Consider the following 12,938-nt stretch of genomic DNA (forward strand, 5'->3'; position numbering starts at 1 on the left):
AGAAAAGGGGATATGAAAGTACTTTCACATATGAGACTTTTATCTTAGTTATTCGAAACTAAGTGGAAATGTGTAATAGGCATTATTTATTATCTACTTTGTTTTTTTTTTTTAAAAATTACCATGAGGGTGCGGGGAAGGAAGTAGGGGAAATTATACACATATCATGTATTTACAACTGTACATTGCTGCACATCACACCCTCGAGGGGCAACCATGGGAACCACCCCCCCCCCCCCCCCCACCCTAGAGGAGGAGAATACACCCAAGAGAACGGAACTTGTGAGCCTCGAACCAGTTACATCTCAAAGGCTACGCTTCTTGGGTGATCTACTTTGTTATTGTTGAGATGGGCAAGCAACCTACTTTCCTCTATGAACACCCAAAACAGCTGGTAAGCGTGTGTAAGAGGACATTATGATGCTTCCATTAAGAGCTTACCCAAGGAATAAAGGAGGATAAAGCTTCTCTCATCTAGGTGGCAACCATTAAAGTTACTCAAACCCAAGATGCTCATCTAGCTTCCTTTCGTTGTTTGAAGTTACTCAAACCCAACCTTTATATGCAGCTGTAGCCTCAACCAAATATATTGATGCTTTCCTTCACTCTTTGAAGTTACTCGATGCTCACCTAATTTATATGAACTATGAAGCTGTAGCCTTCTGAAAATCTTGTCTAATCCTTTACTTTTTCTCTCTGGTCTCCCTTTGAGACTCTAAGTGTGTGAATAAACAATGGAAAAGAATGTCTTTGTGTTTCAATCGACGACAATGGAAACGGAATTGAACGGCGACACTCGAGATGCTTCACATGACGACCCGAGATGCACAGGTTCGTCGGCAGCAATTGTTAGTTAATAAGTGTGAATCACCCCTTAGCCAAATTACCCTTTACTAGTACACCTAGTTCGAAGTCAGATAATTTTACCTATTTCACTCCACAATCAATGTTGGTTAGTTAGTGAGCTCTAATCATCCCACCTACTGTAATTTCTCCTCATTGCAGATATACACACACTTAGTTTTGTACTCATTCGATCTCAGTGAAATCAATTAGCTTTTGTGCTCTAGTTGTCTCAGTGAGATTTCACTAAGTTCATTAAGTCTTTCTTTGTCTTAATATGTGCTTAATTAAGTAGATTGATTAGTTTCAATAGCAACAACAGGCAATCATAATGGAGAAGACATCTATGGAGAGGGTGAGGAGGGGTGTCAACAAATTATCCAATTAGAGCAATCTCGGTGGACATCTGAAGCGCACAAGCTCATGCAGCACCCACAAATATATAGCTCGCCGCCGTCATGGTCATCATGGTCACATTTCTATTTGAGCGGTGTGAAAAATGCATTGCCTAGAAGCGAACTCTTCAAGAGAGTAGATCAGCTCCACCTTCGCGACAAGAATGGGGATGCATACACTCACAAAATGTTTTCCCTGGGTCCTTTCAATGCCAAACCCGTCGATGTCTCAGAACAGGACAGATTGAAGCTGTCAGCAGTCTGCAAGCTGTTCGGAGACTCACCCGAGGTCTTTCAGCAGCTTGTGCAGGCAATGAAAAAGCGTCTCCCTCTATTTAAAAGCTTATACAATGAAGACTTTTCGCAGTGGGAGGGCGGGACACTTGCGCTTCTTTTTGCTGTGGATGCGGTTTGCATAGTCGCGGGGCTCGTTTGGAAGGTTGACGCCTTTCAACATAGATCCATCGCTTCTGATGTCATTCTTGTCGAGAACCAGATCCCTGTTCTTGCGATCAGCTATGCCATCCAAAGCATAAATACAGCACAGGGAAACATCGCCGAGCTGCAGCCACGGCTATGCCATATCGAACCTCTGCAACTCATTGTTGTTAGCTTGTTGAAAATGTTCTCACCATTTCCACACAAGCAGGTGCAGCAGGAGAGTGCAGACGTATTAAAGAAGGACTTGAGTGATTACCGCCCACTTCTTGGATTTCTTTACGATACACTAACACGGTAAACTATATATTGTCTTTCTGTTTAATTAGCTGCTGCGCTGTCTGATCAATGCATGCATATTCAAATTAATAGCAAGCTAATTAAGTGATGAACGGCGCAGGGGCTCCTTCAGCTCGAGTGATGAATACTATGAATGCAGCTATTTCGACAAGCTGCAGAATGATATTAATGCAGAGGAAGACCGTGGTTACAAGAAGAAGGAGGGGCCCTACTCCATGCCGGGAGCCTGCAGTCTAGAGAAACACAGGCTCAAGTTCGAGGGTCTGCAGGAGGCCGATTTCACAAGAATTCATTTCGTGGACGCTGCAGGGACTCTAAAGCTGCCAGAGATTCATGAAATGAACGAATGCAGGCAGAGATTCCTGCTGAATTTAGTGGCATATGAGCAGAATATAGCAGGGAGCAGCAATTACAAGCCAGTAACATCATATGTGGGGATGATGGGCGCTCTGATGAAGGGAGAGAAGGACGTGGAGGTGCTGCTGAGGAGCGGGGTACTCGTGGAGCTGAACGGGCAGAATATCAACGCGAAGAAGGTGCAGGCAGAGCTATGGCAGAAAATTGTGAGTAGCCTCGAATTATTGCCGCATACTCGCACAAAAGCAGACGCCAAGGTAGAAGAGGGCGTGCGTGACTTCACTGATCGCAAGCTCAACAAAGCCAGAGCATTCATCTTCTCTTATGGCCATAGCTTCTGCAATTCCTGCTAATTTGTTTCCTCCAAGTACTCCTGCTTTGTTTGCAGGAATGCCAATAATGCCAGCCCTAATTAGAACCATGCATATAAGTGAAGGGTTGCACCCATGCACCTTGTTTAGTTTGCCGGGGTTGCAAATAATCCTCACTTTATTGCAGTAACCCAAAGGGCTTGCAAAAAAAATTAATCCTACCTTTTTCTTTTTTTGGGGGGAAGTAATTTCATCCTCATTCTCCACCCCTTATGCTTTGTTATATCCTATTGCTTTGTACTTTGTCCTATAGATTCTTGTTCCTTTCTCTCAATTTCCACTTGTATTAATAAAGCTGATCACATTGCTTTTATATCTTTCTAACCGCCTTCTATGCTTTCACTTTCTTATGCTGCCTAAAGGAGGCCCAACCTTGTTTTGGCATTTTTCTTTATACGAGTTGGACCCGCCTTTGGCGGGTCTTGCCAACTCTCCACCATGGCCGCAATCCATGAGAGGAACTCTCATGCCCATGTGTTCTAAGGCCTTTTTCATGTCTATCCACAGCTCAGGTTTGACTCTAAGAACATCAGACACTGGTAGTATCACTTTCATTGGCATGGACATTACCGCCGGCAAATTCATTGTATCTAAGATTGGCGACATGGACTTGAACTGTGTGGGAAATTTCTTAACATCAAATTTTGCATCAAAATATCCCATGAAAGATGGCAATATTTTCAAGGACTCTGCCTTACTTTCCACAGACTTCTCTGAGCCCCAGTCTCCATATCTAGACTTCACATCCACGTGCGCTTGTGTTTTGTCTAGATCCAACTCCTTGATTGGTGCTTTACCCTCTGGAATCTCCTTGAGCTTTTCTCTTCTAATTTCCTTCCACAAGTTTTTCTCGGTCTCTTCATTTGATACACTATTTGGCACTATGACAGGATCTTCGTTATCAACTATCTTCGGAATCTCTACGTGAACCTCTTCCGATGGTACCACATGAATCTCACCAAGTGACATTTCACATACCTCATCTTGAGAGATCTTTGGAGCAGACTCCTGAGTCATAGTTGATTTCTTTCCTGCCTTTCTTCTCGTTCGTTTATTTTGTGAACCCTTCCTTGATTTCGGTTCTTTAATGACCATCTTCTCTAGTTTACTAGGTATAAGTGGTCTCTCTTCCGTGTTTTGAGGGGTTTAAGTAGGAATTTGTACCTGCCTTTCAAGCAAAGATTGAGTGACCTCAATCATCTTCTAAAAGATTTCTTTTCAATCTCCGGTTCTGGGTAAGCTCGAAGCCTCTCCTCTAAGGTCTCATTCAGTTTTAGTCTAGCCTCGATCATATGCATCAAGCAGTGCTTTAAGAGACTCAAACTGTACCTCTGCTAAGACCAATCCACCCTTGGGTATCTCGCTGACTCCCTTTCTGCGACTCTTGAGTTTCACTCTTCCGCTCATCTTGAGATTGTCTTTGTTCTTAAGCTCTCTTTCGTCTTTTGTTCTTTGAATGACGTTTGCGTCTAGCTCTCCAATAGCTTGTTTGAGCGCTATCTTCCGACTGGTCTTCAGCCTCCTTCTACACTTCAGCCTCTCTTTGAGCTTGAGCCCTGGTTACTATTTGAACTGGTGTTATGTGGTCGCTATTCGTGCCACTCCTCTATGACGTCTTGGCTGCTTCTGGGTTCGATGGGCAGTCTAAGATTAGATGTTTTATCCCGCAGTCAACACAAACCTCACTAATGCTCGGATTAATCCAGAGTTGTTTCGTCTTGGTTATGCAAACTTTGAGCAATCTCTAATCAGATGATCTCCCCCACACCTATAGCAAGGACCTAATGGTGAAGCTGGTGCCCTTTCTGGTTGCATAGAAGGTCTAGGTGGTTGACCTCCCACAATGAACATTAATGTATTTAAGTCCATACTATATTGGTCGTCTTTGAAGCTCAGTGGTGGAGTCCTTCAGACTTTCGCATTCTCATCCACAAAAGATGTCGTGGGTTCTTCTGCATAAGTAGTGACTCGCACTAAATCTCTCTCATCACTCTCATTCTCCTCTGGGATGATAAAATGCATTGGAGCTATCAAGCACAGGTGCTGCCAATTTTGCTTCCATACCTAGTTTGGTCACTTGTCCTAACAGGGCTTGTTCTCGCATGTGCCTAATTTTATTGAAGCATTCTTCTGTAGTGTGGTTATCCCATCGTCTATTAAAATCACACCACAACTATGCCTTGATCTCTTGTCTGACTCCCATTGGGTTATATATATATATATATATATATATATATATATTAGAGAGAGAGAGAGAGAGAGAGAGAGAGAGAGGGAGAAGATGGGTGTCACACTAAGCGGACACAAAATGTCGAAGCTGAGGTGGCATGATTTAATAGGCTCAACAAAAAGTTTTTCCACTACAAGAAGCTATTCATATTAGCGACGCTCACACAGCGACGCTCAAAAAAAATATATCCGGCGTCGCTATGAGCATCGCAAATTTACAAAGAAATTTGCGACGCTCATAGCGACGCCGGCTGGGATAAAAAAATAATCGAGCGCGCCCAAAAACTCAGATCTGAGATCTGAGTTTTTCGGCGTCCTCAAGCAAGGAGCAGGTAACGCTCGCCCTCTCTCTCTCTTTCTCTCTTTCTTCTCCACACACACACACACACGAGGAGAGGAAGGAGAGCCAGATATGCTCCTTCCCTCTCCTCATTCCCATGTTCCTTTCCCCTCTTTTTCTCTCCCTCTCTCTCTCTCTCTCTCTCTCTCTCACACACACACACACATACACACACACACACACATAGTGTTTTTGAGAGAGAGAGAGAGAGAGAGAGAGAGAGAGAGTACAAACATAAACAAAAACGCGCACACACACATACATAAACAAAGAATGCACACACACATTGAGAGAGAAAAAGAGAGAGAGAGCATGCATAAACAAAAAACGCACGCATTGAGAGAGGAAAAGAGAGAGAGAACATGCATAAACAAAAAACGCACACATTGAGAGAGGAAAAGAGAGAGAAAACATGCATACGATCCAAAAAAACGCACACACATTGAGAGAGAAAGAGAGAGAAACTAATTTAACGTCGTAGGAAACTAATTAAAATTAAAAGACCTAAAGATCTAGCCGACGAGGAGTTGAACACAAGACCTATTATTCAAGAGGGAAATGGCATAATCAATCTATCATACTTGGCATGGGTGATAGAAAGCTTATACCATTTATCTCTTTTTATTGGCACACACATCCACACACGCGCACACACACAAGAAGAAGAGAGTTATAACGTCGTAGGAAACTATCTTAAAAGACGTTAAAGATTATGTTAGATGTAGACTTACGTTAAATTAGATTTAGGTTTATTTAAGTTAAATTAAATTAGATTTATGTTTCTTTTTAACTAGATTTACGTTTATTTACGCTAGATTTAGATTTACGTTATATTAGATTAGATTTAGGTCTCCATAGACTGCGATGCCTGCATGAAGCGGGTGAAGAAAGCCCTCAATGGAATATAGGGTATTGCTGCCTTCACTCATGGTGGGCTCCGTCGATCCAAAAGTACTGGTGAAATGTCTTCAGAAGATAGGGAAGAAGGTGGATCTTCAGGGCGGCAAGAGTCACTACATCCCCGACACAATGACCATCTAGACAACCTCTAGTCATTCAACAGCAACTTCAAAGTTAGTAACAAGAGCAAGAACGGTCTAAAGGGCCAATTGCTGTCGTCAGATGTGGATGGAGATGAGGCAGCGTCACCGCCGGAAGTTAACTCTCACATCTTTAGTGATGAGAATGCCAACTCTTGCCGAGTTACGTGAAAAATTATGTGTTAAATCAGTTTTAAGGTTCTTATAATCCCTGTTAGTTTAGTTCTTTGTTTTTAATATAACATAATTTACGTTAGATTTAGATTTATGTTATATTAGATTAGACTTAGGTTTATTTACGTTTACCCACACACACACACACACACACACACACACACACACACAAGAAGAAGAGAGTTTTAACGTCGTAGGAAACTATCCCAAAAGACGTAAAAGATTAGGTTAGATGTAGACTTACGTTAAATTAGATTTAGGTTTATTTCTAGTTAGATTTACATTTATTTAGATTTACGCTTATTTACGTTAGATCGAGTCCACGCAAGAATTACTTACGGTTTAGGGTTTAGAGTTAGACGAACAGTGAAAAGATCTATTGTGAAAAGATGTTAAGATGCTGTGAAGTGCTACAGCTAGAGAAGAGGCAAAGGGGTTTTGTCCACTACATGCAGTATCATGTAGACGTGGGTGTGTAGATTTCTTGTACCCACAAATATAGGTATTGACCAATAAAGACGAGATTATAACCCGGTGGTTCTGATCTCCGTGCACCTCTAGACCGAGGTGTGCGGGGATTGGACATGACTAGAGAATGTGAGGTAAAGAGAGAGAGAGAGAGAGAGAGAGAGAGAGAGAGAGAGAGAGAGAGAGAGAAGACGAAGAATGCCAATAGAATATTAAATTTGTTGTCCAGGTTATAAGATTTTTATCCTCATTATGAGTAGTGACGAGGATGTGGGACCGTCCAACCGAAACACCTATCTCTCAACGAGGATCTTATGTCCTTGTAATCAATGCAAGCATGCTGTGCGACGGACAAGACGTGTTTCTTTGCAGCACGTTCGCGAATTTGGCGAGTTCGATCCATCTATTATAGATCGAGTTGTTTCCAATTATAACTCGTCGGACTCTGACGCTGGCCAACAAGCAGCAATCTTGCAACCCAATAGACGTGCTCGCAGGCGCTTTGGTCAAGCAGCATATGTGAGGCCACAAGATGTAGCCTCTGACAGCTCGGGGGATGATCATGCAGAGCACATTCCCAACGAGGCAATGTTTGAGCCCGAGATTGATGAAATGATCGAGACGATCATGGATTCAGAAAGGCTTATCTATGATGATATGAAAAGTGAAGCCGATACGCCATTGTATAATGGAGCACGTATGTCTAGATTGAAAGTACTCCTGGTTCTTCTCAACATGCAGGCAAAGTTTGGATGGAGTGACACTAGCATCACAACGCTTTTCAGGTGATCTATTACAATTAGTTTACTTTAATAAAACTCTAAATGTATAATGATCTGATAGATTTTTACACGACTGTATCGTATTTTTATGTTGTGTAGATTACTGAAAGAGCACATACTACCAGCTGACAATGTGATGCCAGATTCCCGAGATGAAGCAAAAAAGATTTTGTGAAACTTGGGGATGGATTACAATTCTATCCACGCTTGTCCTAATGACTGCATTCTTTTCAGAGGGGAATACATAGACATGGAGAAGTGTCTGAAATGTGATTCCGAAAGATATCGAGTAGATCTCCACGGGACAAAAGTTCCACAAAAGGTTTGCGACATTTTCCTCTGCTTCCTCGCATCAAGCATTTCTTCGAATGTAAGTCCATGGCCGCCCTAGCATCATGGCAGATTGCGCAGCCTGGAAACATATAGATGGAACATGGTCGGATTTTTCCAGGGAAGCTCGAAATTTGCGCTTAGGCCTGGCTATGAATGGCGTAAATCCATTTGGTCAAAGATCAACATCTTACAGTGTATGGCCCGTTGTCATCGTCAACTACAACATTCCCCCGTGGTTGACTACGAAGAAGGGGCACCTATGGCTAAGCTTGATTGTGCCAGGGCGATATAAAGTGGGGAATATGGATGTGTATCTTCGTCCACTATTGGAAGAGCTACAACAATTGTGGATTGGCATAGAGGTGGTGGATATGAGCCGACACACAGGACGACGGAATGCTTTGATCAGAGGCATTCTAATGTGGACCATGCATGACTATCCCGGGCTAACAGAATGCTCAGGTGATCTATTGATACTCCTCATTCAGACACTGTAAATCTTGTTTTTTCCCATAGTTGATCTATTATCATGTGTATACATGCAGGGCTTCTAACAAGCGGATACAGAGCATGTGTCACATGTGGACCTAGACTGAATGCACGTAGGGCACCCTCACTGAAGAAGCAAATCTACGAAGGTCATCAAGCGTATCTTCCAGAGAATCATGTGTTACGCGACGGCTTTTTGGGAAGAGAGCCACCAAGGATGTCTACACAAGCATGGTTAGAGCAGAAGGAGATGTGCGATGACGGATTGCCTCCAGGGATGAAGAGACTATCTCTATGGTACGAGTTACCATACTGGCCCCGACTCATGATCAATCGCATGCTCGATTCAATGCACATATTCAAGAATGTGGGTAATCTACTATGGGACCATCTGACCGGCAAGAAAGATACTTTGGGATCCAGAGTTGACCTTAGAAATGTGGATCGTATGGAGCAATATTGGCCGCAAACAGCATCTGATGGATCGATAAAACTCCCTAAAGCACCATGGATTTTCACAGGAGCCCAAGAACGCAAAGTAAAAGAGACCATTCGATCTTTGCGGACCCCCACTGGCGTAATGCACTCGCTCCGAACGTGTTTTACTAAAGAAGGAAATCTTACCGGTTTGAAGTCACATGATTGGCATAAAATGTGTCAGGTACGTTCATAGTGGACTTTAATATCATTGCATAAAATGTGGACTTTAATATCATTGCTGCACATACTTTACAGTTTATTTTACCGGTTGCCATTGAGGGATGTTTGTCTGTCGACATCCGTAACACAATCTACAAACTTGCAAAGCTGGTGCAATGGATCTCACAAAAGGAGATCAACGTAGACTCCATACCATTCGCCAAACTAAATGCTGCGGAGCTTGTGTGCATGTTTGAGAAACATTTTCCTACTACCATGCTAACCATTCAGGTGCATCTTCTTGTTCACATAGTTGATGAGGTGGAAATAGCTGGCACAGTTCATTCCAGATGGATGTTCTTCTTAGAACGTTTCATGAAAACCTTTCGATGTGCAATGGTTCAAGATAATCATGGAGGGTCGCAACGCTACTGTGTGTAGAGGAGAGTCTGGTTTTCTTGAGGTGGATTCTACTAAGAAATGGATTGACCTAAGAGACACTTTCGTACTACCCGAGCATTGTGAACAAGTATGTAAATAGTTAACATCCCCCTTTTACAAGTTATGTGCTTGAAAGCTCTCATGTAAGTTATGTGGCTCTGGCAGGTAATATTTCATCCTACAAAGTCTACATCAAACTGGTGGTATGTCATAGAGGTAGCCCCTCGTAGTGCAAGGACGTATGAAGGCTACCATGTGCCAATCACAACGGCATCAATGGAGGAGATCAGAGAAGATGCTCAATCAGAAGCCGCTGCGGTGGTGCCAGACGAGCATCAAGATGCTACTACTCTATATGGGGTGCATGCAGAGGAGCTACAAAATGAAACAGAGGATATGTGTTTAAACGGAGAGCTCTATATAGATATAGGAAGTTATGCTGAGTTATGCGAGGATGAGAGAGAGATCTCTTAAAGCCACAAATATTGTATTTGAACAATTTTGCTCCGTGTTGTAAAAGCTCTGGCTCTCTAAGTACCTTCCATGGTGTATAACGCTCTTTTCTACTCGCGCTCACATCTTTTGATTGAAAATTCTGAGTTTTTGACTTGCCTCTTCTATCACTCAATTCATTGCGTCATTGTATTTATATGCGTCATTACGTCATTGTATTTAATGGTCTTTGCGTCATTGTCTACTCTATTCATTCAATATTAAGTTTAAATATTCGTGTGTTTAATGTAGGTATGGATGATGAGGAGTTTCTTTCTTCTTTGTCACCGCAGCAGAGACAGTGGTACGTGGAGCGTCATCGCTCTGGCGCATCATCGCGCGTTCCTACTCTATCCGCATCTCCCTCTCTTTCGGAGCATTCGGCGCGCTCCGAAGCTTCGGCGTCGACAAGACGAGCTTCACACTCGTTTAGACACCGGCGCTCTAGTGGTGGCGGTGACGGTTGTTGTGGGGATTCCGCCACCGATGCCTCCACACCGCCTCGTGTTCGACGAGGCTCTTTACCCTCCCCTTCTTTGCCCGCCCCCACACCAGCCACATCATCGCCATCTACGCCAGATTTTGCACGGCTGACTGTTCCTAGAAGCTACACACCTCTACCTACTCCGCCAGGAGCCACCCCACTCGACAATCCTCGCTTCGGGGCCTAGACACCGGTGGAGACACCTGACGTCCGTACCCCATCGACACGCCTCTAGAGACCCCTGTCGGGACACCCAGGTTCACGCATCACCGGCCAGAGGGCTTGTCTTACTCCGTCGACTTCAGCGGCGGCATCATCATGGATGATGACGGCAAGAAGGTGATCTCGCGCATGCGTGGTCTTTGCTCTCAGCTGTTTAGACACTACATGCTAAACAAATGGAGTGAAGTACCAAGTGATTTAAAAAACAGAGTCATCAGCATACTTCATGATGAGTTTCCCGTTCCAACACGGGATCAACGCTTCAATGAAGACCTGATGAAGATTCGAATGCGCGAATACTGCAAACACAAGCATTCTGAAGTGCAAAAAGCAATCAAGAATGGGTGGAACAGGCCAGATTGGCTGGCCAAGAAGATTGGAAGAATGCGAAGAAAGCAACGCGCGAGAATCCCGACAAGTGGAAGCAACAAAAGGATGCAGCCAGAGCGCGAGTAGAGGTAGGGAGCTCGCACCACTTGGGGAGCGGTGGATGGGCATCATTTGAGGCCAATTTTGTAAGTGTTTTCGCATTGCTCTTTATGTTCGATAGTTTAGGGTTTATGAGTTTTTTAATTCTAACATAATGAAATCTTTGTATGTTTTGACAGTGGTTGATGACAGGACGTGATCCCACACCGTACGAGCGCGAGTACGCAAGCAAGAAGGGCTTAAACGCCCTGATGGACATTCTCAGTTCTCACGGTGGCATGGTTAGTATTAGGGTTTACTCTTTTCTATTTTTTGTATTGTTTTATAAATGTCGTTATATGTTTATACTTACTGAAAGCTGTCTTATTGTCTTTTTTTGCAGAATCCGACAGATACGCCGCTTAGACGCGATGAGACGTCTAACTAGACGACGTCAGTTTAGCCGTAGCTAGATAGCATTAGTTTAAGGTTTCTCATAGCTTATGTATCATGAGATGGATTTTATACGTCTTTTTGAACCATGTATATTATTGCATTTGTCACCGCAGTTCCTTTTGCCAATCAATTCTTTATGCCTATGATGTTGTACAACTGTCATTATTACATTTTTCAATCAATTCATTTTGCCTATGATGTGTACAATTGTCAATTTTGCAAACAATGCGTCTTGTGGGTGACTATTTTGGGTCTATTATCTACCCTTGCACTTTTTTTAAAAGGTGAATCAAGTACAATATGGTTGATGGGTGGCAGGGCATTGAACCCTGCCACCAAAAAAAAATTCTCTCGGGCGTCGCTATAACCGTCGCTATTTATGGCTCTGTAGCCTCGCTATGAGCGTCGCTATAGTCTTCTGTGTAAACGTCGCTATAACCGTCGCTATGAGCGTCGCTATATAGCGACGCTTATAGTGACACATATAGCGACCCTCTCGTAGCGACGGTTTTAGCGACGCCGGGGGTTATAAAAACCCAGTGTATTTCCGTCGCTAACAGTGTCACAAGAGCACACAACCTCTTGTAGTGTTCTTGGCCGAAGGACCTTGTCTGATGGCCGACCTTGCTTGCCTGACCATCTTTTCACTCTCTAGGCCATCTTCAAAAAGTAGGACAAGAGCATCAACGACTGGCTTTGAACTCGGACGCTCAGTGAGAGACCCGAACACTGTACCACTTGGGTAGACACCACTTGGTGATGGTAGTCATCAAATGGCCTAGTGTGATAGGCCACCCAACAAAAGTAGGGTGGCTGGGTGTCCCAGTGTGACATGGGTCTAAGTGACACTATCATTCCTAAGGGTGACGAACCTCATGACTAATTGACACCACTTCTGTCAGGTGGGATCTACGGTCCCTATTAATTGGGGGCAGCGGGATCGATTTTGCATCGTCCGATGGCAGTTAATCTCCAAGTGATCACAATTAAAGTGAACACCAAGTAAATTTGATGTGAACATCAAGTGACCGCCAAGTTATCCCCATGTGAATCCCAATCGACATGTGATCACCTTGTGACCCCACCCATTACCAAGTGATTACAGTGTGACCCCGACTATCCCAAAGTGATTGCAGTGTGACCCCGTCCATCCCAAAGTGATCTCCAAGTGACCACCATGTGATCTCCACCCCGTCATTTTTGCTATATGATTCTATGTACACACCTCCATTTCAAG

The 12,938-nt window shown here is 43.5% G+C and overlaps 1 protein-coding gene across 1 annotated transcript; it reads left to right on the forward strand.

Annotated features, from left to right (window-relative positions):
- The first annotated feature begins 585 nt into the window (after positions 1 to 585).
- Positions 586 to 3,017, forward strand: LOC147461050 (putative UPF0481 protein At3g02645). The gene is made up of 3 exons (XM_086508683.1): positions 586 to 831; positions 1,166 to 1,973; positions 2,077 to 3,017. Exons 1-3 carry the CDS (start codon positions 735 to 737, stop codon positions 2,684 to 2,686), a joined length of 1,515 nt encoding a protein of 504 aa, XP_086364809.1. The 5' UTR covers positions 586 to 734; the 3' UTR covers positions 2,687 to 3,017.
- Positions 3,018 to 12,938: the final 9,921 nt, after the last annotated feature.

The sequence above is a fragment of the Adiantum capillus-veneris genome, chromosome 3 (genome assembly GCF_014529385.1).
Source record: "Adiantum capillus-veneris isolate H3 chromosome 3, ASM1452938v2, whole genome shotgun sequence".
Taxonomy (NCBI): domain Eukaryota; kingdom Viridiplantae; phylum Streptophyta; class Polypodiopsida; order Polypodiales; family Pteridaceae; genus Adiantum; species Adiantum capillus-veneris.

Excerpts from the sequence above, each read along its gene's own strand:
- LOC147461050 (XM_086508683.1), top strand. The coding sequence starts at position 735 with ATGGAAAAGAATGTCTTTGTGTTTCAATCGACGACAATGGAAACGGAA. Across the intron at positions 832-1,165 it reads TGACGACCCGAGATGCACAG|GCAATCATAATGGAGAAGAC; the intron begins GTTCGTCGGCAG and ends TAGCAACAACAG. Across the intron at positions 1,974-2,076 it reads CTTTACGATACACTAACACG|GGGCTCCTTCAGCTCGAGTG; the intron begins GTAAACTATATA and ends TGAACGGCGCAG.